This window comes from Danio aesculapii, chromosome 20, assembly GCF_903798145.1.
Source record: "Danio aesculapii chromosome 20, fDanAes4.1, whole genome shotgun sequence".
Classification (NCBI taxonomy): domain Eukaryota; kingdom Metazoa; phylum Chordata; class Actinopteri; order Cypriniformes; family Danionidae; genus Danio; species Danio aesculapii.
Window position 1 is genome coordinate 29,446,652 of NC_079454.1, and position 25,224 is coordinate 29,471,875.

A 25,224-nucleotide genomic window follows, 5' to 3' on the forward strand; every position below is an offset into this window, starting at 1 on the left:
ATGAAAGATGTCTTCTACATCCTTAAGAAGTGTGGCTATGTTCTTTTGAGACACAAAGGGGACGCCTCTGTTGTTAAAGTAATATGAATATAGACACTGGCTCGGCTAAGTGAAGGGGCCTCTGGTTTTGGAGTTACACAGAGAACTGTGAATTAGCCACTGCTCTGCTCTGTTGAATAAAGAATAGGTATTAATTTCCTAAGAGCAGCCCAGGCACAAAGCATGGCTCAAGGCAGAAGGTTCATTTAGAGTTTTTATAGAGGCTGAAACAGGCTGACAGAAAAAAACAGATTGTTTACAAATGCATTTGAATTGGATGTATGAAAAACTGAATAAATGTTTAGTCTGCAGATAATTTTCTTTGCTCTAACTGAAAAGAACATGTTCTGCTGCCTTCACTCAGCAGTTTTTTTCACAACAAGCTTTTATTTTATGCTTGTTTTATTTTAATTTAAATGCATTTCCAAACAAATACACAAGTTAGGGATGCACAATATATCTGCGGCCATATTGATATTGGCCAATAAATGCTATTTTTAATGTTATCATTATCGGTCTGATATCAAAATTAGGCCGATGTCTTTAAACCGATAGGTTGTGTAACTGTACAGAATTGCCTGTCTCGCGCAAACGTGGGTCGAAATTGTTCAGACTTTTCCAGTTCACTATAAAGGAGCTTTCCTCACATTGTTTATTCCTTCAAAGTCCGTCCTTTCTTTGTGTGAGACTACTGTGCATTAATAGCTCAGTAAGTAACCATATTCCTTATCATCGTAGATATGTTTAACAGAAGGTCATTGTGTATTTTGGTTTAAATCGCCTCAGGAAAAATATTACATAATAGCAGTGATGCACATGTGCTAAACTCTTCGGGTTGTTTGTAATCTAATATGATTATTTGTATTCCGCTTTACGCTTAACATTTGGCTGCTTTCAGTTCTAAGTTCTTTCATTTTGATTGTACTTAAAATATATTTATTTAACTTGCTTGTTAATTAAATCCTATTTTGTTAATTAACCTATTATTTTTATGCAACAGTCAAGTTGCATGTTAATTTTTTATGCGGAGAAAAGAAAACAATGTATTTTTGGCATGCTGATTTATGTGTAATTGTGAATCTAGGTCTTTATAATCACCTTGCAATTTTGGATTTGAGTAGGCTTTCAGTTCATAAGATCAGTTCAAACTTTTATGAAGTTTTTGAAATAAAACCAATTGTTCACTGTATAAAAATATAACATTTTGAAAAATTTATCGACTAATATATCGGTTATCGCCCTCCAAATCTTAAGAGTTATCGGTTATTGATATTGGCCAAAACATCCATACCGGTGCATCCCTAAAAGAAGTAGTTGTTATTGTAGCAATTAATAAAATAATAAGATATAGTTTTCTTTTTCAGTACGATTGCTTATTTTTGTGCAAATGTAAATATAAATATAATAATAAATATTGATGATAGTATTAATAATATAATTTAATAATGATACTTTTATAATAATAATAATAATATTGTTGTTTTTTCCTGTTAAAATGCAATGTTTTTTATTTTTATTCATCCATGTGTTTAAAGGTGGAATCGAGTGCATTGATCCAATATGGCAATATGGTAAACTGTTCTCTATATATCTACATAGTTAGTATCTGGCTTAGCTAAGTCAAAAAATCTTCCAGAAATAGTTTATATGTTCATTTATAATGGCAGAAATCAGCCCTAGAAAGGAAATCTCGATTTTGACCATATTTGGAATGGTTGTGAATATTAATGAGCTCTGCTCTCGCTCCACAACTCATGTTGGTACCTGCTCTCTCTCTCTCTCTCTTAATTCAATTCAATAATTGCTTTATTGGCATGACAAATGTATTGTCAAAGCAGTTATAAAGTTTACATCAAAATAAAAGAATAATATAATATAATATAATACCACAGTAAACAGTAGTAGTAGTAGTAAAAAAAAGATATGTACATATAATAATGAAATAAAAATATAAATAATATATCATATTTTTCAATATATCAAATTATTATTCAATATATCATATTAATATTCAATATATCACATTATTGTTCAATATATCATATCATTCATATCATATTATTCATTTATATCAATTAAAATAATAGATCAGAATCTGTTATTTTAATAGACAGGCTGTACATTTAACAATCAACATTTTAGGATAAAACAGTAATAAAAACACTAATAATTAGTTTATTTACAATGATTTAATTATCTTTCTCTCGCTCTCTCTCTCTCTCTCTCTCTTACAAACATACACACACGCACAGGCACACACACACACACACACACACACACACACACACACACACACACACACACACACACACACACACACACACACACACACACACAAACATTGGATGATGTACTCCGAAATATGCACATGCATAATAAATAATCATACTTACTTTGTCCAAAACTATTTTAACAGATTGAGTAGATGTCTTGTAAACAATAATTTCAACTGAAATGGTAGAAATGTTTATCTTAGCTTGAAGAAGTGAGTGAGCTATCTTTATGCCACCAGAGTAACATTTATTAAATGCTGGCAGGAAATGACTATCAACCTCTGCATAAACAGATGAGTTTTATAAAGTTTACTGGTGTTCTTTCACTCAAGAAAACATAAGAGCTGAGGTAAACAATGCATAAATCTGTCTGTTGCCTCGTTTTAAACATATCTGTGGCAAATTTCACAATATACAAATTATTAACAAAAGATACATCCAAACAAACCTTAAGCCTTATCAGCGTGGTGCTGAATAAATGTAAAATTCATATAAACCTGCTTTTTGTGGGCTGTTGAGCTAACAGGTGAGAAGCATGGTTGCCTGTTTCACTGAATTGTCTTCCTGCCTCTCTCAATGTCATAATAAGAGTCTCACATACATTGTATGTTTAATACAAGCTTAGATCAACTTAAAAATGTAAAATACATATAATTATTGAATTTGCTTAAAGTTTCTCTTCTAAAAATACCAGATTGAGTATGTTTACATGGACACCAATAATCTACCTTGTACCATGTACATCTACCACTAAACAGAAATCCAATTAAGACATGTGGAGTATGCCGATTTTAGTCGCATTATTGAAGTGCAGTACAGGCATGTAAACACCTTAATCAAACTATTACCATCGTGTAGGATTTTCGCCGCATTTTGCGACAGGATGGTCTATACACACACGGCAGTTTGACACTATTATATGCACCTACCGATTCAGTGGAGGACCACAGACACCTGCATCGTGAAATGCGGTGTTTTTTTCCCCATACGGCGTGCGGTCTCAAATTCCATTAAAACAACACTCTTCCAGCAGTTCATACTCACATCCAATATCTCGTTTGTCACGGGGGGCATGCATGAAATGTTCCTGAATGAAAGTGAAAGTGCCAAACTGCAGTTAAAGTTTAATCGACAAATTAAAAATGAAACACCCGAAATTACATGAAATTCCAGAGGAAATGTGGATAGCATGTTGACGCAGTGACGTTAATCGAATTATGTGCTATAACATGTAAAACAAGATCATGAAAGGAACATTCAAAAGGCAGCTCATGTAAACACCTTAATCATATTATTGTGTTAGTCAGATTAAGGCAAATAATTTGATTACTGGTGTCCATGTAAAAGTAGTCATTGTTTAGTTTAGTTTAGTTGTGCTGGGACATTTTATGCCCAGTCATCTTGAATTTGTGAGGCATTCCTGTTCATTTTGGTGGCATTTCCAACCCTGTGACAGACAAAAGCGAGACACTACCAAATAAAAAGCTTTGCTGTCTGAGAGTTTTTTGAATTATGTAAAAAAAAACAGGATGTTAGACACCCTAGTCTGCAGGAAACGCTGATCAACAATAAGTTCTTTTGTACAGTCATTGTTACAAACTCTCTCTCTCTGTCACCATACACTCGTGTTTTCAGTTTGATTCATCTGCCTTAAAAAGCAAACACAAAATAAGCAAAGTTAAAGATGATAGCCGGTGATAGCACAATGATTGTTTTTGTGAATACTTTTAGCCAGGATAATCACGTTGTGAAAATAATTATTGTAATCTCACTAGAAAATGTTGTGGTCAGTCAAACTCAAACTTGGGGCGTGCATATTAATGATTTTGTGTGGATCATCAGTGTCAGTGTTAGAAGAGGAAACAATCCTGTTTGAGGCTCACAATATGTTATTTTCATTCTATGACACCTTTAAAACCTTTTGGCTCACTGAAGAATTGACATCCCCATCAATGCCCTCCTTGCTGAATGTTTATGCTATAATTTTCCACTGTCATAGCTTCTGTTGAGCTCACATAGACGGTAAAATGACTACCTTCAAATAAATACTCATTCTAATAAATGGCATTTAAATCACATTTGTCTTCCCTTACCACATACTTGAAAAGGTCTACACTTTCTTCATGCTTTTAGAATGGTTAAAAACAAAATACTCTAATAGACTCAATAAACATCCCTTCTATTCTCCATGGCCTGTAACGAATCGGCATTAAATGAGTGGAGATCTTAACGACCTTCAAGACACTCGCTCCTCTGGGGAGGTGGTGGCAGAGCGAATACGTGTCTTCCAACATGCCAGTCCAACTGTTTACATAACCACTCTAGTCTGTTGACCAGAGCCCTTGCCTCAAGTGTAATACAGGAGGCCGCTGACACATGGTATGTTTATAGTGGAGGTTTTGAATGGGGGAGGCTGTATGAAACATGGTGTCCTCATAAAAGCTCTTTCTTTAAGATGGTGCTGATAGGAACCATCATCATCAGACGCTCATTGGTAAAAGCACTTGTCATCTCTTGGGGCTGTTATGGTTTGGTTTAAGGTGCTGAAAAGTAGTTATAGATCGACTCTTGAGAGGGAACTTGAGTCGAGAGCCATCAGGGCCGTTTAGTCCAGCGGAGCATGTTGATGATTATGGTGATAGTGGCTCCGGCGCTGGTCGTGGGCGCTCTAATGTGGGCTTCTGTCACTGCGACTTACATAATGACTCCTGCAGTCTCCAGCTGATAGCACAGGCATTTCATTATTACAAGGAAATCATGGCCACAGGAACCCTAGGAAAGGAAGAGCACTGGAGGGGCAGTAGAGTGGTGGAAAGATGAAATTTGGACTAGTGTTGGGTGATATGGCAAAAATGCAATCTTGACTATTATTTTTCATATTGAATGATTACGATATATTTATTTCGATATAAGTTGTTAATGCTTCCAGATTTAAAAGCGTACCCCAACAATGACTGAAGCCACAAAAATTAGAGGGTCCATTAAATGGCATAACATATTTTCAGCCGATAAATTTTTGGTGGCCGAAAATTTGGTACATCTCTAATATCTTTCTGCTGTGTGATTGGCTCTTAGATCAATATACAGTAAAAAAAAAAAGGTCCAGAGCTTATCATTGTTTTTGACATAAATTTTATCATGATTCGATATAATATTGTTTAGCGGCCCAGCCCTAATTTGGATGCTTTCTGGGATTTTTAAGATTTAAGACATTACAATTAAAGTTCTAAAAGGGATAGTTCACCATGAAAATGAACCTTTGCTGTAAATTTAGCTAAGATGTAAATGACTTTATTCTTTAGTGTTACTTTAAAGATTGTTTAGCTTAAAATGTGGTCCTTAAAAATGTAATAATAAGCAAATTGACAGCACACTTGCAAGTCAACAGCACGCTTTAGGAGACTGAAAAGTATATTCAGGCAAAACAAAATGATTACCTGTGAGCGGTGACAATTAGGCCTGTCATAATATCTGTTTTTTGTTGTACGATATATTGCACCAATATATATTGCGATAAACAATATTATTGTCATTTTAAGACCATTTTATTCCACCCATTATATGCCAAAATGACAAAATAATATCATCATGATGCAAGTACACTATTGCAAAGAACACTTAATGTTTTATTCTTAGGAATATTTCATTTAATTTTAGTCATTTAACTATTTAATAATTAGGTACTAATCAGAATGAGAAAACGTATATCCTAAACAAATAAATAATAATAAAGGTTAAAAAAAAGTGCAAGGTAAAAAGTAACAGAGGCTTCTACGTCTGCTACCAGATCTATTTTCAGTCATCAGACACCCACATAAAAATATACTATTGTAATTTATAGTAGATAACTATAGTGTTTTTTTTTTAACCAGAGAGGTTGCACAATCAGCTAAAATGTTGCTAGAATAGTTTTTTAATGTATGGGTGACTGCCAATATTGGATTACTGTATTTCAGCCATATGTTTAAACCAAAAACTGCTTCCAAGGACTAAGAGTATCAGAAGAGAGTTTGGAAACAAAACAACAGTATTAGACATGTTACACAAACCATGTCCCTGCTCTCCATTTCTGACACCTGCCATCTAAAAATGTTATAGAAATGCATTTCTAATATAAAACCATACTGCACAAATTGACAGCATTGGTTAAATATTTGTGACAGTAGGAATTAGGAAACAGCAACATTTTAGCTAGGTTTGACACTGATACATTGCAGTTACAGGGAGAAAATGATCAGGAATTGTATTGACTGATGAATTTGCTTATAGTTTCTCTTTTAAAAATACCAGATTGAGTATGTTTACATGGACACCAATAATCTACCTTGTACTATGTACATCTACCACTAAACAGAAATCGAATTAAGACATTTGGAGTATGTCGATTTAAGTCGCACTATTGAAGTGCAGTACAGGCATGTAAACACCTTAATCAAACTATTACCATCGTGTAGGATTTTCGCCGCATTTTGCGGCAGGATGGTCTATACACACACACGGCTGTTTGACACTATTATATGCACCTACCGAGTCAGTGAAGGACCATAGACACCTGCATCATGAAATGCGGTGTTTTTTTCCCCATACAGCGTGCGGTATCAAATTCCATTAAAACAACACTCTTCCAGCAGTTCATACTCACATCCAATATCTCGTTTGTCACGGGGGGCATGCATGAAATGTTCCTGAATGAAAGTGAAAGTGCCAAACTGCAGTTAAAGTCAACAAATTAAAAATGAAACACCCGAAATTACATGAAACTCCAGAGGAAATGTGGATAGCGTGTTGATGCAGTGACGTTAATCGAATTATGTGCTTTAACATGTAAAACGAGATCATGAAAGGAACATTCAAAATGCAGCTCATGTAAACACCTTAATCATATTATTGTGTTAGTCAGATTAAGGCAAATAATTTGATTACTGGTGTCCATGTAAAAGTAGTCATTGTTTAGTTTAATTGTGCCGGGACATTTTATGCCCAGTCATCTTGAATTTGTGAGGCATTCCTGTTCATTTTGGCGGCATTTCCAACCCTGTGACAGACAAAAGCGAGACACTACCAAATAAAAAGCTTTGCAGTCTGAGAGTTTTTTGAATTATGTAAAAAAACAGGATGTTAGACACCCTAGTCTGCAGGAAACGCTGATCAACAATAAGTTCTTTTGTACAGTCATTGTTACAAACTCTCTCTCTCTGTCACCGTACACTCGTGTTTTCAGTTTGATTCATCTGCCTTAAAAAGCAAACACAAAATAAGCAAAGTTAAAGATGATAGCCGGTGATAGCACAATGATTGTTTTTGTGAATACTTTTAGCCAGGATAATCATGTTGTGAAAATCTGATATCGTGACAGCCCCATTCCAAAACAACGCTGAACCCTATTGACTTTCATTGTGTGGACACTGAAAGTTAGTTTTTCAAAATGTCTTCTTTTGTTTTGCACAGAAAAAAGGAAGTCATATGAGTTTATAACAACATGAGGGTTATGAACAGTTGTTTTTGTCCTTATTTATGCACATTCCAGAACAGTAACGTTTCCAAATGTAAAACCAGATCCATTTAAGATTCCCAAACCTTCCTTTGGAGCCTATCGAATGTTAGCAGTCTCATTTGTCTCTCCCAAACTTTTTGCTTTTCATACCTGCCTGCTCTTTTTCTCTCCTTCTCCTTCCAAACACTGAGGCTCTTTGTTTCACTGTGTTGGGTTGGAGAACTCCTCTTTGTCCAGCCCAGCATTCCTCACATATCTGTGTATTCTCTGGTCCAGAGAAAAGTGATCTAATCGAAACAGGGAGAGAAGCAGTGTAGGCTGGCTCAGCTCCAGTGTCTCTTCAGTCTTGCAGTATGGAAGTTGCATCTTTATGTCTTTTCACTGTCTATATGGAATCACATAGATGAAAATGGAAGCATGTCTAACATAACTAAAAGAGCAGCAGAATTCTCAGACAGTCTGTGGGAAACTGAAATGTGAAGAGAAAGCATGACCCAGAGGCTTAACATGCAAAACACTGGCTTGCTTTGAAGTCGTATTGATGTACAGTGGTATTACTCAACAAAACAGGGTCTTTAAAACCTAACGGCTCAATAGTCTGACTAATGTGTGAAAGCTTAACATGTACTGCTGCTTTTGGGTACTAGTCCTTAGTAGTCGAAGCTGGCACTTTTCAAAATCATCATTTTACGGTTTCAATGAATTAGACTCAGATGAATTATGCAAAAAGACAGGATTCCTTACCAAATGTGTCTTCCTCAGGCTCGGGGACCAGTTCTACAGGGAGGCCATTGAGCACTGTCGCAGCTACAATGCCCGCTTGTGTGCAGAGCGTAGCGTCCGCATGCCCTTCCTGGACTCTCAGACCGGCGTAGCGCAGAACAACTGTTACATCTGGATGGAGAAGCGGCACAGAGGGCCAGGTAGCACATTCTCCAATTTACCTTAACACTAGAACTACTGAAACTGTCATTTTGACAATTTTTTTTTTTCATTTTTGCAATATAATAACTGTGTTGAAATAAAACACACATGTTGAAATAAAACACTTACATAGATGAATTCCCTGACTTTTACTAAATATGTGTATATTTCTCTATATATATCCCTAAAATTGTTTTATTTTATTAAAATAACAAAACACAACTTGGCACCAGTGGTGTAGTGGTACATGCTCTCCAGTGCTCACGGCGACCTGAGTTTGATTCCTGCCTCGTGGTCCTGTGCCGATTCTTCCCCTCTCTTTGCTCCCCATGCTTTCCTGTCAATACTCTCTACTCTTCTATCCATTAAAAGTGAAAACCCCCAAAAAAGTCATTATAAAAAAAATTTAGAAACACAAAAAAGCCAAGATTATTTCTACCTAGAACTAGCCAGGGTTGTCCCGATACTGGAATACCAATCGATACTGAAGTTTTAAAAACGTCCATTTCCCGCTGACATTTGAGCAGATCTGAGCTCGTTCTTAAACAGCGCTGATTTGCCATTGTGTTCATCTGCTCAACAGAAATGACTCTGATTAGCCGTGAAGCTCATCAGTTCACCGAACTCACTGCTGTTTACTGAGTTTGTCTATAAGCTGACATACGAGCGATCTGCTGGTGAATCACAGCTTTAAACTGCTCTAGTGTCCCTGTATCTGTGGTTATACTCAATAAACAGCGGTGAGTTCGGTGAACTGATGAGCTTTACGGCCCATCAGAGTCATTTCTGTTGAGCATGTGAACACAACGGCGCTGTTTAAGAAGGTGCTTAGTACTGCTCAAATGTCAGCAGGAAATGGATGTCAGTTTTTCAACTGATGTCAAATTTTAGTATCGATTGGAACCGAATTCCAGTATCGTGACAACCCTAGAACTAGCACAGTGGTCAAAATGATCGGTGTCTGCTACTTTTCCTAGTGACTTTAAATATATTTTCTGTTGGCAAAAACATAACTGTACTTCTTATAAGTATTTCAAAACAGCATATTCAGTGCTGCAAAAAAAGCCTTCTCCCTTGCTTTAGAAAGTGAAAATAAAAGTGAGGTGTGGACATTCGCGGCTGGTAGCCTAACTATACTTTTATAGGCTGTATTATCAAAAAGATCATAATTTTACGGTGATGACTTAATTAAATATGATGACAGACATTTAAAGCTTTAATTTAATATCTTAATAGAAGCCTTGAATGTAAATATGATGTGACAATATGACATCTTATATGAGAACGGTCAGAATGACTGCTATGGTAATTCTAGTAGTTATAGAATTCTGGTTGTTCCAGTGTTAACATAATATATAAATGTTAAAAAAAATGTTCATTTAAAGGCACAATATGTAAGATTTTTTCATTTCAATATCCAAAAACAGTTTTACATATTTTGCTGACTTAGCTGCTTATATTATCCAAAATGTTTTGAAGAATGTTCAAAATAAGTCATTTTAAGAACTGACAGCTTTCAGCCTTATACTCCGCTTTATACTATCATGATAATAAGTTTTGAGTACTTTAGCTCATTCATGAAAATGATTTCTGCAAGAGTACTGTAAGATGTAAAAAAGCCAAATCTCCCATGATTCCAAACTCTTTCACAGTCACGGCGTCATCAAAATACGCTTAGGTTTGTTGTAAATAACTTCCCTGCAGCAGCGAAAATGACATACTATGCCTTTAAGGGTTCATCCGAAAACAACATTATTACTATTTATTATTTGGTAACTTGTTTACTTACATTTAGTGAAATCCGCAATTTTGCATCGACTTTAAATAAGTAAATCATATGCATATTTCAGTAGTCAATCTGAGACCATAACTGACTAAAAGTTTAATTTGATTACTGCGCAAGTGAATAAATCGTTATTTTTGTGTCTGTTTGGTTGAATAAAGTCAATCTTTTAAATATCAGGCAGATTTATGAATTTAACATCTGAATCTGACTGAATTTGACAGCTAAACAGACAATATAGGACTGTCACTGAATAATGAGTTACATTTTAGCCTGTTGCTGTGCAAAAACATTTTGAATAGTTAATTTGAGATTTATTTTTGGTTATTTATGTTTTGTAATGCAGAATCCTCAAATATTCCTGGGGTGTGCTAACATAAATCAGCAATATTTTATTTGTATGTGTTAACGTGTTAAATTAGCTTTACATTGGATCTAGGGTTTTGTATGGTGCTTCCATCTTAAGATGCTGTCATCCAATCAGATGTTTACAACTCCCAAAATTCTGGACGTCCAGTCATTCCTAATTTATTTTTTATCTCACCACAGGCATTTGGTTCCGTTAGACTTTGGTTCAGTTGGCACATTACACATCCATCTAAACCTCCATTTTAAATTCCACTTAAAATTACAGCATGATTTACGGATAAAGAATGACGCATCTGGTTTTAAAGCAGTTGACACATCAAGTGCAAATAAAACTATGTGTTGATGACTGTGTATGCAGCCTACGACTGTTATGGAGATTATAGGTTTCCACTTATTATCTGTTAGACAATGCAATGAACTATTCAATGCAATGAGGCAGAATCATGCATTGGGATTCTGTCTGTAGTCTTTTCACAGCATTCCTTTCCATATTGTCCGACCAAAACAGCCAATATGTAGACATATAGCTGCCAAAGGGAACAATATGCCTGCTGAGAACCGGACACAAATAGAGTCAGCGCCTCGCAACTAAAAGCTCCATAGCCACACCCTACACTTTGTGGTAAACCAGTGTTTATTGGATGTTTTTTTATTCTGGGTTTCTCTCTTGCTCAATTCCTCCATTTTACCATTAGGACATTGGATGAATGCATTACTGAGACCATGTGCCTCCTATCTGTGTAACGGTACAGATTATGTGGTATGGGCCAATAAGAGAGAATGACCTATGAAAACCTTTGACGCCAATATTTTCATTTACAGACTTTTCTGGACCAGACCAGCTTTTTATTTATCAGGGAGAGAAAATGTATATGACTTTACATAAATAATGAAACATTAGTTTGGAACTGTTGATGAGTGAGCCATAAAGTGTGCAATGAGGACATATTCTCCTCACATCGTTAGTCACATGAGTATGGTGATGCAGTCCTATTAATAAAATACTATAGAAACAATATCAGCCATAAACTCATTTTGTTATATCCAAAAGGAAATAGATACGCTTATGATATATACTGGGAATATATTTCTATAAATACAACCATCAACTTTATATGGCTAGTTTTGATTTTCTCTATCATTTTAATTTCTTCTTTTTTATTCGCATTCATGGTATTGTGGTTTTTTCATAGTAAATTTAAAGTCGTTATGGATACAGTCCTGTATCTGTGTCTTTTTCCCTGATTTTCATATATTTTGGGTAGTTCACCCAAAAACAAGCATTCTGTTATCATTTACTCTCTTTTTACTTGTTCCCAAACCTGTTTAAGTTTCTTTCTTCTACTGAACGCATAAGAAGGAAATTGTAACCATTGACTTCCGTATTGGTTTTTCCCATTTCTTTAACTTGAGGGTGAGTAAATCGTGTGCAACTTTGGGTGAACTATACCTTTAAATCAGAGTTTCTTACTTATTTTAATGATACATCAAAATCTCAAAATATTTATTGTACCTTCACATTGACTTTAATTTAGGAATCACAGAAAAGGATACTATATTTCTAATTCGAAACAGTGAAATTTGAACACAAGAGAGATTATTATCATTTTACTTCTTCAATCTTACCTCACTTTCATTTCAACATTGAGCTCAAACTTCATGCTGGAATTTTACCCTGTTTTTGTAAACCTTTTTTGACTTGATTGCTCATCTCAATCATTTTGACCTTGACAAGCATGATTAGAGGGCTGAGACTGACCAAACATAAATATTTTACTATTTATTTATTTCTCTATTCATTTCATTATGGACAATTTTTGAGTTTTACTAAATTGACTGTTCATTTTGATGTTTATTGGAGTTTTGAAAAAGGAAAATGAAAAGCTTTATTTTGAAACAAACCTTCTTTTGTTTGTATACATTTGTTAGATTTATTGTATTTAAGTAAATTTGGAAATATAATTCTGTACCAGATTGGTTGTGTTTATTCCTTAAATTAAATGGTATCATGTTATGGGTTTCTTTTTGGGGTTAAAAATACAATTTAGAGTGATCTAATTAATAACAATCCAGGGCCCTTCTTACAAACATTTAATACCTTTTGGTCAATTCGAATAAATTTTGAAGCTTATTGAAAGCATTCTGCTGTATGTGTTTTTGCAGGGTTGGCAGCAGGTCAGATGTACACCTACCCAGCGCGTTGTTGGAGGAAGAAGAGGCGACTTCATACGCCACTTGACCCTCAGCTTCGTCTTTGTGAACTCAGACTTGGTGAGATCACGATTGCAGCTAATTGTGTAATTTTTCTCTTGCTAACATTTGCGTTGCAGCTTTTTTCTCTGGACTTTTCCTTCTCTGTCCTTGCTTCTTTGCTCTGAGGTCATAGAGAGGCTGCAAAACCAGCCCATCTGGGTCTTGTTATGCTTCTCTGTGTCTGTGTGCCCTGATTGGGCCCCTTTAATCATTTGGCCATGCAGCATTAGAATGTAGGTCTGATGGGGGGCTGCAGAAGGGCTTGAAGAACTTGATAAAGGCGAATAAAGGCCTGTCTGTGTCAACAAGAAACCCACTCTATTATTTTCTTAGCTGTCCCTGGAAACACAATAGCAGTAAAGCAATATAAGAACCTCTGACCTACAATTGGACCTCAGCCAGCATGAGTTCAGCAAAAAATGTGAATAAAAGTAATATAGGCCTCTAGCAGAGTGGTTTCCAGTAATGCAGATATCAGGAGAAGACAAAAAAAACACACCTTGAGTAGCATGAATGTTCTCCTGAGAAATTCAGACCATATAGTAGGGGTGGGCGGTATTACCAAAATTCTTTTCTATGGTGATTAATTTGATTTCATGCTAATAATTTTCAGGATGTAGTTATTTAAATAGGTAGTTATACCAGAAAAATTAACAAAAAGGATACATCAGATCAGAAATACATCAGAAATGACCTTTTATTGTTTTATTTGGACCTTGCTAAATATAAAAGGGATGCACAAATGGATTTTTGTCAACATTTTCCAACTCCTTTTTGGGTGAGCTGATGCCGTTTATGTGTTTTTGAGAAGTGTTCATATACAGAGTATGGTTTGGGATGTTTATTCCCTATAAGTGTTAGCCTCTCACAAAAAATGAAAATCAGACTTATGATTTTATACACGGTGCTTTGTTTCTAGATTGAAGTTTTTTTATTATCCCCTGATTTAAGATACTGATTCAAGCTCTGTATGATGGGGGTCACAGTCAATGAGTCGATCCTTTTTTCATATATTACAACCAAAATATCAAACAAGAATAAGAATTTTCTTACATAACCTTATGTTATTTGTGTATTTAAACTTTGATTTTTCCTAGACTGAGGTTTACAGTGCCCACAGTTAATTAGTTGTGTTGCCAAGTGTGCTTTAGGACCTAGGACCTTTAGGCTGTAGCGCAGCAGAAGGGACTGTTAAACTAACTGAAGGATATTGTACACAACGTTATTCTGTACTCACACTCACAGTTTCAGGTCAGTAATTTAAAATACAATTCATCTAAATCATGCATTAAAGTTCACCTCAGATTGCTGACCTGATCTTACTATGAGTGTTCCAGTTAGCACTTTAGGAACAGTATCTCAGGGTGCACTCACACTATGCTATTCGAACCGTGCCTAGGCTCATTTCCCGGTTTGTTTGACAAGTGTCAAGTGCTCCGAATCAGGCTCAGGTACGGTACAGTTGGCCGTTTAGTTGTAGTGTGAGTGCAAAGTACACCTGAGCCCGAAACTGAAGATGTGACGTAACTTTTAAGAGACAATTTTATATGGATTTATTAATCATTCTTACTTTTCAATGAACTCAAACTGTTGTAGTTTATTAAAGATGCAAATCCCTTGCTGCACGTCAGCTGCACCTTCAGCAAAGCTCCTGAAGGCTGATTTTTACTTCTGCGTCAAGCGCAAACTTATGGTCCGGCGCAGCCTTCACGCGGTTACATAGCCCTCGCCGTGGCTGACGCACACCTCTTAAAAAATGTAACAACATCACAACGTCACGTAGCGCAAGCTTTGTTATTGGGCAGCTTGGTAGCAGTGACGAGCGTGGGTGGTGCTGAGAGCCGCGAGCCCGATGGAGCAAGGCTTTACTGTTGAGTCCCGTAAAGGAGCTCCAGATGGAAACTTTTGTTTTGTGTTTACCTTATGATTTAAGTTGCTGCACGTCCGCCTGTTCCCGTCTCTTAATGAACGAGTTTGAGGTACTTGTAGTGTTAAAAAAAAAAAAAAACACTGGCGAAAAAACTCGACACAGGGAAACAATAAACACCTACTGCCAGCTAGCGTTTCGGAAGTGTTATTGCAGAGCAACACAAATGCACAGAAGTAAAAATGCACTACTACGCACAAAGCAGATGCTGTGGGTCACGCCGATCACTCGACACAGTAGAATAATTCAGCCCTAATATCTGCAGCACGAGGACTTTTGTGATAAATTATGAGCATCAAAAGTTGTGGATCTGTTCAGCAAAATATTTGACTGTGTGTCACTGCATACCAAACAACTAAAACGACATAACGAAATCTTAACTGTGCTAAATGAGAGCGCTGTTCCTTCCTGTTAAACTGAACAGTCACATAATTGATGAGGTAAGCGTGCTCAGGTGCAGTGTGAATGAGTACAGGCTGTCAGGGGGAGGGGAGGAGGGACAACCGCTCTTTGGCATGGTTTAAGGAAATCGAGCCTAGTGAGAGTACTCCCTCAGACTCTCACACAATGTATGTGAGTTAGCCACGCCCACTTATTTACATGCCGCAGTATATTAAGCGGAACAAATAAATCTATTATGGTTGACAATTTATTTCATGGTAACAAGGTGTACTGTCATGCCGCCCAGCCCTACAGTTTAGCATGATGAATATTTAGTGTAATCTGTTCTTAGAAGAACACATTGCCATTATTTATTCTCACAATTTTTCTAATCTATTTATGACATTAAATGTACAATGCTATTTGAATATTGTTGAAAGATACCTTATGTGCTTAACAAAGGCTTCATTTATTTAATCAAAATCAAATTGAGGGTTGCGCAGTGGGTAGCACGTTTGCCTCACAGCAAGAAGGTTGCTGTTTCGAGCCTCAGCTTGGTCAGTTGGCATTTCTGTCTGGAGTTCTTTCTGCATTCGTGTGGGTTTCCTCCGGGTGCACCGGTTTCCCCCACAAGACATGCGCTATAGGTGAATTGGGTAAACTACAATTGTCCGGAGTGTATGAGTGTGAATGAGTGTGTATGTATGTTTCCCATTGATGGGTTGCAGCTGGGACGGCATCCGCTGCATAAAGTATGTGCTGTATAAATTGGCGACCCCGGATTAATGAAGGGACTAAGCCGAAAAAAAATGAATGAATGAATGAAAATCATATTGAAATGTCATGTTTTGAAATAATGTTAGAGTTCTAAATGTAAATGTAATATAAATGTTTCAATTTAATACATTTAATAAAATAAAAATTTAAAATAAAGTTAATTTTTTTAATGCCAAGACTAGCTAACCATTACTTCATTAGTCTTGATTGTCACATAATACATTCAAAAATAATCCTAATATGCTTGATTAGATTTAGTTGTATTGTTTAATATTTAATTTTTTTCCTCTTTTTTTTGGTAACTTTTGATTAATTTAGAGCATCTTAAAGGAAAAGGTAAAAAAAAACATCTTTCTGACTCTAAACAAACTCTAGTGTACTTGTGTGTAGTTTGTGCAGTTGTCAAGACTAACACTTTCAACCGTTAAATATGTAAATGCCCAACAAAAGTGATCTATACACTACATCCCATGTTGCACAGGCTAATGTAAATTAAACAAGTTTGGAACAAACATGGGAAAAGTAAATAATGACATAATTCTCATTTTTGAGTGACCTATCTGTTTAACTTATGTGTTTTCCAGAGTCCTGGAATTGTAATATTTACACTATAGCCAGGCATAATTCTGCTCTGTTACAGCAGGATATCTTTCCTGCGTTTCCTGCCTGAATAGTGTTTGTGTTGTACATTTCTGGGTGCTCGGCCACTGTAAACAGGTTTGGTGTCCAGTATCCCATCCAAGTCTGATTCGTAACGACAAGCAAGCAAGTGTGATTCCAACGAAAATCTTCACATTCAGCCTTTTTCTCCACAGCAGATGTGGCATGTAGAACAGTCTCTAATTCAATAAAGTGATTCAATCAGGGTATTTTGTCTGCTACATAATCAAGCCACTATGACAACACCAAACAGCTGCATTTCAGGAAACCGATATATTCATTATGCTCTACAATAGCCATTTGAAACGGACTCCTTGCTGAATCCGTAATTAAAAGCAGTGTTGATTCTTTCCAGTCAGTGCCAATGTCATGATTTAATGGCATGCATAAATATTGCAGTGCTGTATTATACTGCGATGATTAAGACCTTATGATTTGTGTCTGTAGACATCAAGCTCTCTTAGCCTGTTGTTCGTGATTGGCGGCTGCAAACGGGGGATGGGTGACTGCAATCAGCCCCTGACTGGCAGTCTGCGCTATTTTCAGCTCCACTCCCAGGGGAAGAGCGTGTCTCGACTCAATCAGACACAAAGAGAATAAAGACAAGGACAGAGATTCTTGCAAACATTTTCAATCGTGTAACAACACATTTGGGAGGTTAAAAGAAATGAGTAAACAAATCTAACTGCAAACACATGATATGGCCACACTGCTAGTAAGAGCACTTCACATCTAAAGATGCATATTATTGAAAGGAATTCAAATGTGGTGATGGATCGAAGGGTGTGTTTCAATATACTTCCTTGTTCACTAGTAAGTGCTCTTTCTAGAGAGTCCACCATTTTTAAAACTGTCTACATTCAAAACAGTTCCACTGAAACATTCCCAGAATGCACTGCACCAGCAACCAAAGGATGGAGATATATACACTCACTGGCCACTTTATTATTTACACCTTACTAGTACTGGGTTGGACCTCCTTTTGTCTTCAGAACTGCCTTAATCCTTCATGGCATAGATTTAAGAAGGTACTGGAAATATACCTCAGAGATTTTGGTCCATATTGACATGATAGCATCACGCAGTTGCTGCAGATTTGTCGGCTGCACATCCATGATGCGAATCTCCTGTTCCACCACATCCCAAAGGTGCTCTGTTGGATTGACGGCTAGTGAATGTGGAGGCCATTTGAGTACAGAGAACTCATTGTCATGTTCAGAACAAGTCTGTCGTACCAGTCTGGCCATTCTCCTTTGACGTCTGGCTTTAATAAGGCATTTGCACCAACAGAATTGCCACTCACTGGATATTTTCTCTTTTTCAGACCATTCTCTTTAAACCCTAGAGATGGTTTTGCGTAAAAGTCCCAGTAGATCAGCAGTTTCTAAAATACTCAGACCAGCCCGTCCGGTACCAACAGTCATGCCACGTTCAAAGTCACTTAAATCACCTTTATTCCCCATTCTGATGCTCGGTTTAAACTGCAGCAGATAATTTTGACCACGCCCGAATGCATTGAGTTGCTACCATGTGATTGGCTGAATAGAAATTTACGTTAATGAGCAGTTGGACAGTATGTACCTAATAAAGTGGCCAGTGAGTGTATATACCCTGTATATATATATATATATTCTTTGTCTGAAATAATTTTTCTAAATTTCTCAGGTCATCATAAGACAAGTGCAAGAGTAAAGGTTCAAGATCTGTTTTAAAAATTCTTTTCAGTGTAATTGTTTGGCATTGTTTTATCACAATAAAAGGTTATTTTACACTACACTATAAATATTTGCCATTTGTTTAACACAGCAAAGATTTGTAGATGTTAACAAATGAAATCTTACTGTACAGAGTTATTGAACAACAGGCCTATAAATATTCTCAGAATCTATGTCGCAAACCAGATTAACATGTGAACATGTAGGTTTAAAAATAAATGGATTATTAATTTTTCAAGCATTTGGTGCTGTGATGAACAGCCAATGCCAATACAACACTCTTGAGTATAAAAAGCACTTTTAAAGTTTGAAAAATAAATATTCGGCATGTTCATTATCACAATATATTAAATCATTGAAGATCAGCAGATGTCTAATAATTATATTTTATGCCAAGCTGTTATTATTAAATATGCACATAATCTGTTTTGCTTGAAATTGTCTGTATTTCATAAAGGCACTGTACATTTTAACAGCTGTGTAAATCCAGTAAGTAGATTCATGATGCATATACTCTAGTGTTGGTAAACTTGACCTTGCAGTTGTGTCACGAGTGAATCTGTCATGGGTGGCCCGATGTTTAATGGATGCAAGCCCTTGCTTGTGCTCTATAGCATGACAACGTTTTACATCATAAAAACTAGGGAGTGAAATGGAACATATCCAAAAATTATTTCCCTCCTGCCTTTCCCCTATATATACACACATATCCTATATTTCATCTTTAGCACCTCGAGCTTTTCACCTTTAATGAGGCTTGAAAAGCTAGCCACCCTGTACAAACACAGTGATGGCTGTTGCGTCCAAGAGAGAGCTACCCAAACTGATGCTGGCAAATACACACATATACATAATGTCTGTCTGCCTTTAAAAAGTGCATTCAGTGCTTTAATTTAACAGTCACAACTGTGCTTTCTATTTAGACATCCAAAATATGAAATTTATTTACATTTTTAGATAGAATATTATGGTCCAGATTTACTAACCAATGCAAATTTGTACACGAGTGTAATACCTAAACAGTGCAGATAGGCCTGCAAATTTCTGCAGATTATTTACAGACAGTACACAAATTAAAGAACACAGATGTAACATCTTGTTAACATATCGACCAATGCAATAAGTGCATCGCAAATTAGCATATTGGCAAATAAGGAAAGCCTGTCCCGGCTTCTCTTACTGCAAGTTAATCGATAACAAATATGAATGGATGGTAATTTTGCTCTATGGCGAGTTCCATGGTTGTGAGTCATCTTTTAATTCCTGAAGCAAATAAAAATACTATGGCTTGGCAAACAGTGTGTTCGGATGCTCCTCTAGCGTTCCAAATAAATTTATAAGTGTGGAAAAAATACACCACATGCTCTCTGTTCTTCTGCAGTGTATCTTCCTGGCAGCAATAACTGCATTTCAATCACGACATTTAGGACATTTGTATTTTAAAGTTTGTTTTACTCTCTGTTGTCAGCACTTTGGTCGACTGTGTTGTTTTAAAGTGCTTTATAAATAAAATTGAATTGAATTGAATGTTTTTTTATCAGTTAAATAATGCCTATAATTTGAGGAGTGCAAATTTTTGTTAATGGTTTAGCATACTTATTTAAAAACTTACTTCCCATAAAATTTCCATCTGACCAGGAAACTCCTACAAATGCATATGCAACAAGGTCAGGTGCAACCGTATCAGCGCTTTTCTTGCACTGTTTGCACTGGAGCAAGCTGTTAGTAAATCTAGCCCTTTGTTTTCTCAGTTTTTATCTCACTTTTTCACTCAATATTTTGCAAGTCATGTAATTTGTAATCATGGCATTCTATTAAACTATAAAATAACGCAAATTTAAGCATTTTAGGTAGTGCTCTCAGTGTCTTGGTATTGTGATATAGAGTTTAACATACCCCTACAAAAAATGCTATTTTTATTAGCTATGGTTTAAAAAAAATTTATAATTATTTTTTAGGGGTTTTCACGTTTATTATGATATTGGACAGTGGAAATTTCAGACAGAAAAGCACTAGGAGCAGAGAGAGGGAAAGGATCAGCAAATGACCTTGAGCCGGGAATTGAACTGGGGTCGCTGTGAGCACTTCTGTTATATGTCGATGCACAGTAACACTAGGCTATTGGCATCGACTTAGCTATGTTTTTTAAATCCTTTATTTGTTTAATGACATTAAAATAATTATCTAAAAGATATTTTTCAGATCTAATTAATTCAGACAAAAAAAAGTGTCAATGAGCCAAAATTTAGTCTTTAAAACACAGTGTTTCCCCTACAATTGTATTAGAGGGGCGCCCCGCCTTCCCAAACGGTTTCCCCCCCCCCCCCTTGAAGTCAAGTAGATTTTATGTTTTATATAGAGCCAGATCACAACTTTTAAAAGCTAAATAGCCGTATGTAATATCTTATTTACACAACGGCATGCAGGGCTCAAAATTGCGACCATTTTGGTCACAAATGCGCCCGAAATTTAATCTGTGCGAACTCATAATATATTTGGGAGCATTTGTGCGACTGCATATAATGGTTGTAGTGCGACCTGTTCTGATTTATTTCTATAAACGTGCTGAATCGCTCTTCCCTGCCGCAATAAAGGTTCATATTAGCTGTCAATCATTCAAGGTTTTACGCTGTCAGATAACAGAGCTTCTGTGACCGCGGGTAATGCAGTACACAGGTTTGCAAACCCACCTAAAGTTACAAATAATGGCGCCGATGAGAGCGATCATGTGTTGAATGTTGATCCGCCAGCCGAGATCAAGCGAGTGTTTTCGGAGAGAGTGCAGAAAGACTCGGAGTAGATCAGCTGTTTAATGCCCCAAATCTCAATGCGTTGCATTCACTGCGTGTTCAGCGCAAATGGTCGCTAAATGTAAAATGTAACATTGTACATCATCGCCAAAGAAGCTCGTCTTTAAGTTTAAAGTGAATAGAACGGTATTGCGCAGGCGGGTCATTGCGAGAATCCTGCTCTGCCCCGGTCAAATATTGGGTCGGCTGACTTGTCTGGGTTTTTCCACAAACACAGAAAAATGTAAATCAGAGCATAACGAGAGCCTGCATTTAAAATGACACAAACCGAAACCAAAACTTTTAAAGAGTTGTAGAAGTGAGACTTTTTTTCTCCTCTCTTTTGCCCGTTCTTTCTTGACATGCATATTATTTTTCTATTTAGATATGCAGCTTTCAGCATTGAATTGAATGATTTATTATAATGTTATGTTTATGTTTTGTAGCAGAAATATTTATTTATTAGATGAGTATAAAAACAATAGTGCAAAATGGACTTCTTACTGCAATGATTTATTTTTATTTAATGCAAAACTATAGATTTATTTTTCATAATGTAACAGTAGGACATTTTATAGCAAATAACTCAGGTTATTTGCTATAAATACTGGGGAAACACTGCTATGTATGAGTGAAAACCTCAGTAGATATTCTGACTTTGATTGGCTGTTGTCATTTTCGGCATTAGTGTTTATTTTCAGCACTGGGTTCACTTTTGAGCCACTCCAGCCAATAGCATGGTGGGGATAAAGATAGTAAGGCCACATCTGCTTAGTAAAATTTAGATAAACAACCAATGCATAAAATAAATGTAATTTATCACACATATCTGCGGTACATATATATTGCATACTATATATATATATATATGTTCATAATGATGATAATTTTAGGATATATTGTGCAGCCCTATTTTGGACCCCACTGTTCATGGAGAACAGGTTCAACTTAGCTGAGGTTTTGATTTTCCACCTTTCTTTGTCTGTCTTTAGAGGCTGAGCTGATGGCCAAGAGAGAAGCCCCGCAGACAGAGGCCACGGCCCTTGAGGCTTTGCTACGAGGAGACGGGATCTTGGACAAGAGGAACAATAACGCTAAAGAGGAAGAGACACTTCTGGAAATCCAGGTAGCACATTGACATTTGTAATACACCATAGTCTGCATGCCTTCCAGTCAGACTGCTGTTCTTTTATATTCCATAGCTGTCTGTAAACACTGATGTCAGTTCCTGTCAAAACACTTTGTGCACTACAGGACTTGGATTACATTCAGCTCTAGATATTTAACCTTTTATCAGTGATGTATCGCTGCTTCTCTCAGACCAAATCTTTACTCATTCAGACATAGCATCTTTGCTAATTCAGAAATGCTTTTTCATTTTCGCTTTTGAAAAGTTCTGCAAACAGACAACACCGCTCACTATACTCAAATATTAATGACATTATAAGGGGAAATAAATAGCTTGATAATAAATAAAAATTGGAATATTATTGGAATAATATTGATATGAATATAATTAAGAAAGTGATTGAAGACGTAGAACCATTAACCTATATTTGTAATAGATCTGTCCAATTTGGTAAATTTCCAAATAAAATGAAAATTGCTAAGATAATTCTACTTTATAAATCACTACTTTACAAATTATAGGCCAGTTTTTATACTATCTCAGTTTTTAAAAATTTTGGAAATGTCAAAGATGCCAAAAGGATAAAATATGTCTCATGTAATGCTCATATGTCTCATGCAAAAAAAAAAGTATAAGATAAGTAAAAGAAGAAATAAGTTGAAGTAATAAATGAATGATATGTGTATTAATGGGGTGGGGGAAATAATAAGCTTGTGCTTCATCCTGCTCTGTATTTTGTTTAAAAATTTGTTTAAAAATATTTTGTTTTGTGTATGATTTTTCTGTTCTAAATAAATAAATAACATCAAATAAAACTCACCATGATGAAAGTGTATATCTATTAATAATAAATAATAATAATAGGTATAGTAATATGTGTAAATGATTTTGTTTTCTTTTTATTATATTGATAATTGGCAAATAACTGCTAAATAACAAGTTAATTACTGCTAAAAGATTAATGGCAAAGGTTAATGGCAAACTATTAAGGATTGATGACTGGTTTTGCTGTTTTGTGAAAAAAATCTTGGTTTCTGTAATCAGCATTTTGCTACAAGTTTTACTATCGTAGAAAGCTTCTTCGCTAGCTGCACTACTGTATTTTACAGACAGATATGCTTTAGAGAGGTTTGAGGCGATGACATAGAGCATTATAAGATGCGGTCTATCATCAATCAGTGATATCCACCATTCGCTGTCGTTATAAGACTCAATCCATCATCCGAGACCCCATCCACCCCAGCCGCAAGCTGTTTTCTTTTCTACCTTCTGGCAAACAATACAGCAGTATGAGGGCAAGGACCACTAGACTCCACAGAAAACAATCTGCAGGATGTCTACTACATTGTGCACTCCACTAATATATATCTACTTATTAGCACACAAGCAATTTTTCCCAAATATCATTAATATCAAGTGTCACCTTGTCTTCGTAAAACAGTTCAATTAACAAACTAATATTAGGTTACATTTTAACCCTTTACTACAAGAGTTTAACACTTTTATGACTTAAAAAAAATAAATGTAGTATTGTAATCAATGTCAATGAATTTACCACATGTAATTCTTCATCCAAAAAAGGGTTAGGCCCAGTTTTGCCTGTTCTTTTTCCTTCATCATGAACAAAACACTATTTTCTTTCAGACCAATATTTGTAGGTGTCTCTGATTAAATTAGCATCTTTGAACGAATCCTGCCAGAATATGTTGAATTAAATTCATTACAGGCCGATAGCATAGCCTTTGCAACCTTACTGGCTAGATGACTTATTCTTATGAATTGGAAGTCAGCAGCTCCCCCTTCTTATCGGCAATGGGTTTTTGATTTCTTACATGCTCTTCAAATGGAAAAGATTCGGTTCCCAATAAAACAAAAGTCAGAACAGCTCCAGAAAGTCTGGAACCCTTTTTACATTTTTTTTAAGGAGACAACAGTATCTTAATTGCCTTTATTGCTTTCTTTTCTTTTCTTTTCTTTGTATTATTTATTTATTTATTTATTTATTCTTTGTGTTTATTATTCTTATTTTTGTTATCTTATGTTTGTTTATCTTTGTGTATTTTACCATTTATTTATATACTTATTTAGTGTATAAATATGTTTTCCTGATAATTTTTTGTTTGGTCAATTGTATCAGTGTATCAGTGCAGAGATCTATATGATGTATATTTTATTGTCTGACCTAAGATGAACCTAATAATAAAAAGTAAAAAAAAATAAATAAAAAAAATAGCATCTTTGAACAATATTATTTTAATAAATCGACTGAATCAATGTTTCTTCACTCATATAAACAGCTAATTGTTTTGTTACGGAATCAATTGACATCTTTGACTGAATGAATCACTCATTCACAGAAACAGCCAGGTGTTTTGCTCTTGAATGAATCAGTACATTTGAACAAATCTGTAAAACTTGTAAATATCAGCAATTCACTTATTAAAGTGAATTAATTCACTCCCCTTGCTAAATGAGCATATTTGAACAAATCAGATGAAATAATGATTCAGTGATTCATTTATATGCATAATTTGAAGTAGTTATAAGTATAAATATAGTACTGTAATTATAATTACTGTATAATAATAGTGCTATGTTACTATAGTTGCATCCCAAATGGCACACTAAACACGTATACACTATGCACTTATGTACTTGTACACTCAGCCATGTAGTGTATGAGTTTAGTGTTGTCCCAAATGGATCACTAA

The 25,224-nt window shown here is 35.7% G+C and overlaps 1 protein-coding gene across 4 annotated transcripts in view; it reads left to right on the plus strand.

Annotated features, from left to right (window-relative positions):
* dpf3 (double PHD fingers 3) overlaps window positions 1–25,224 on the plus strand; it is a 65,377-nt gene that overhangs the window by 10,802 nt on the left and 29,351 nt on the right. For all 4 annotated transcript variants that reach the window (XR_008839568.1, XM_056481090.1, XM_056481091.1 and 1 more), the window contains exons 2-4: window positions 8,569–8,729; window positions 13,046–13,153; window positions 22,377–22,510. Coding sequence is in view for 3 of the 4 variants with exons in the window: in XM_056481090.1 (XP_056337065.1) it covers window positions 8,569–8,729; window positions 13,046–13,153; window positions 22,377–22,510 (403 nt within the window). In the remaining variant the exon portion in view is untranslated. The remainder of the gene's footprint in view (window positions 1–8,568; window positions 8,730–13,045; window positions 13,154–22,376; window positions 22,511–25,224) is intronic.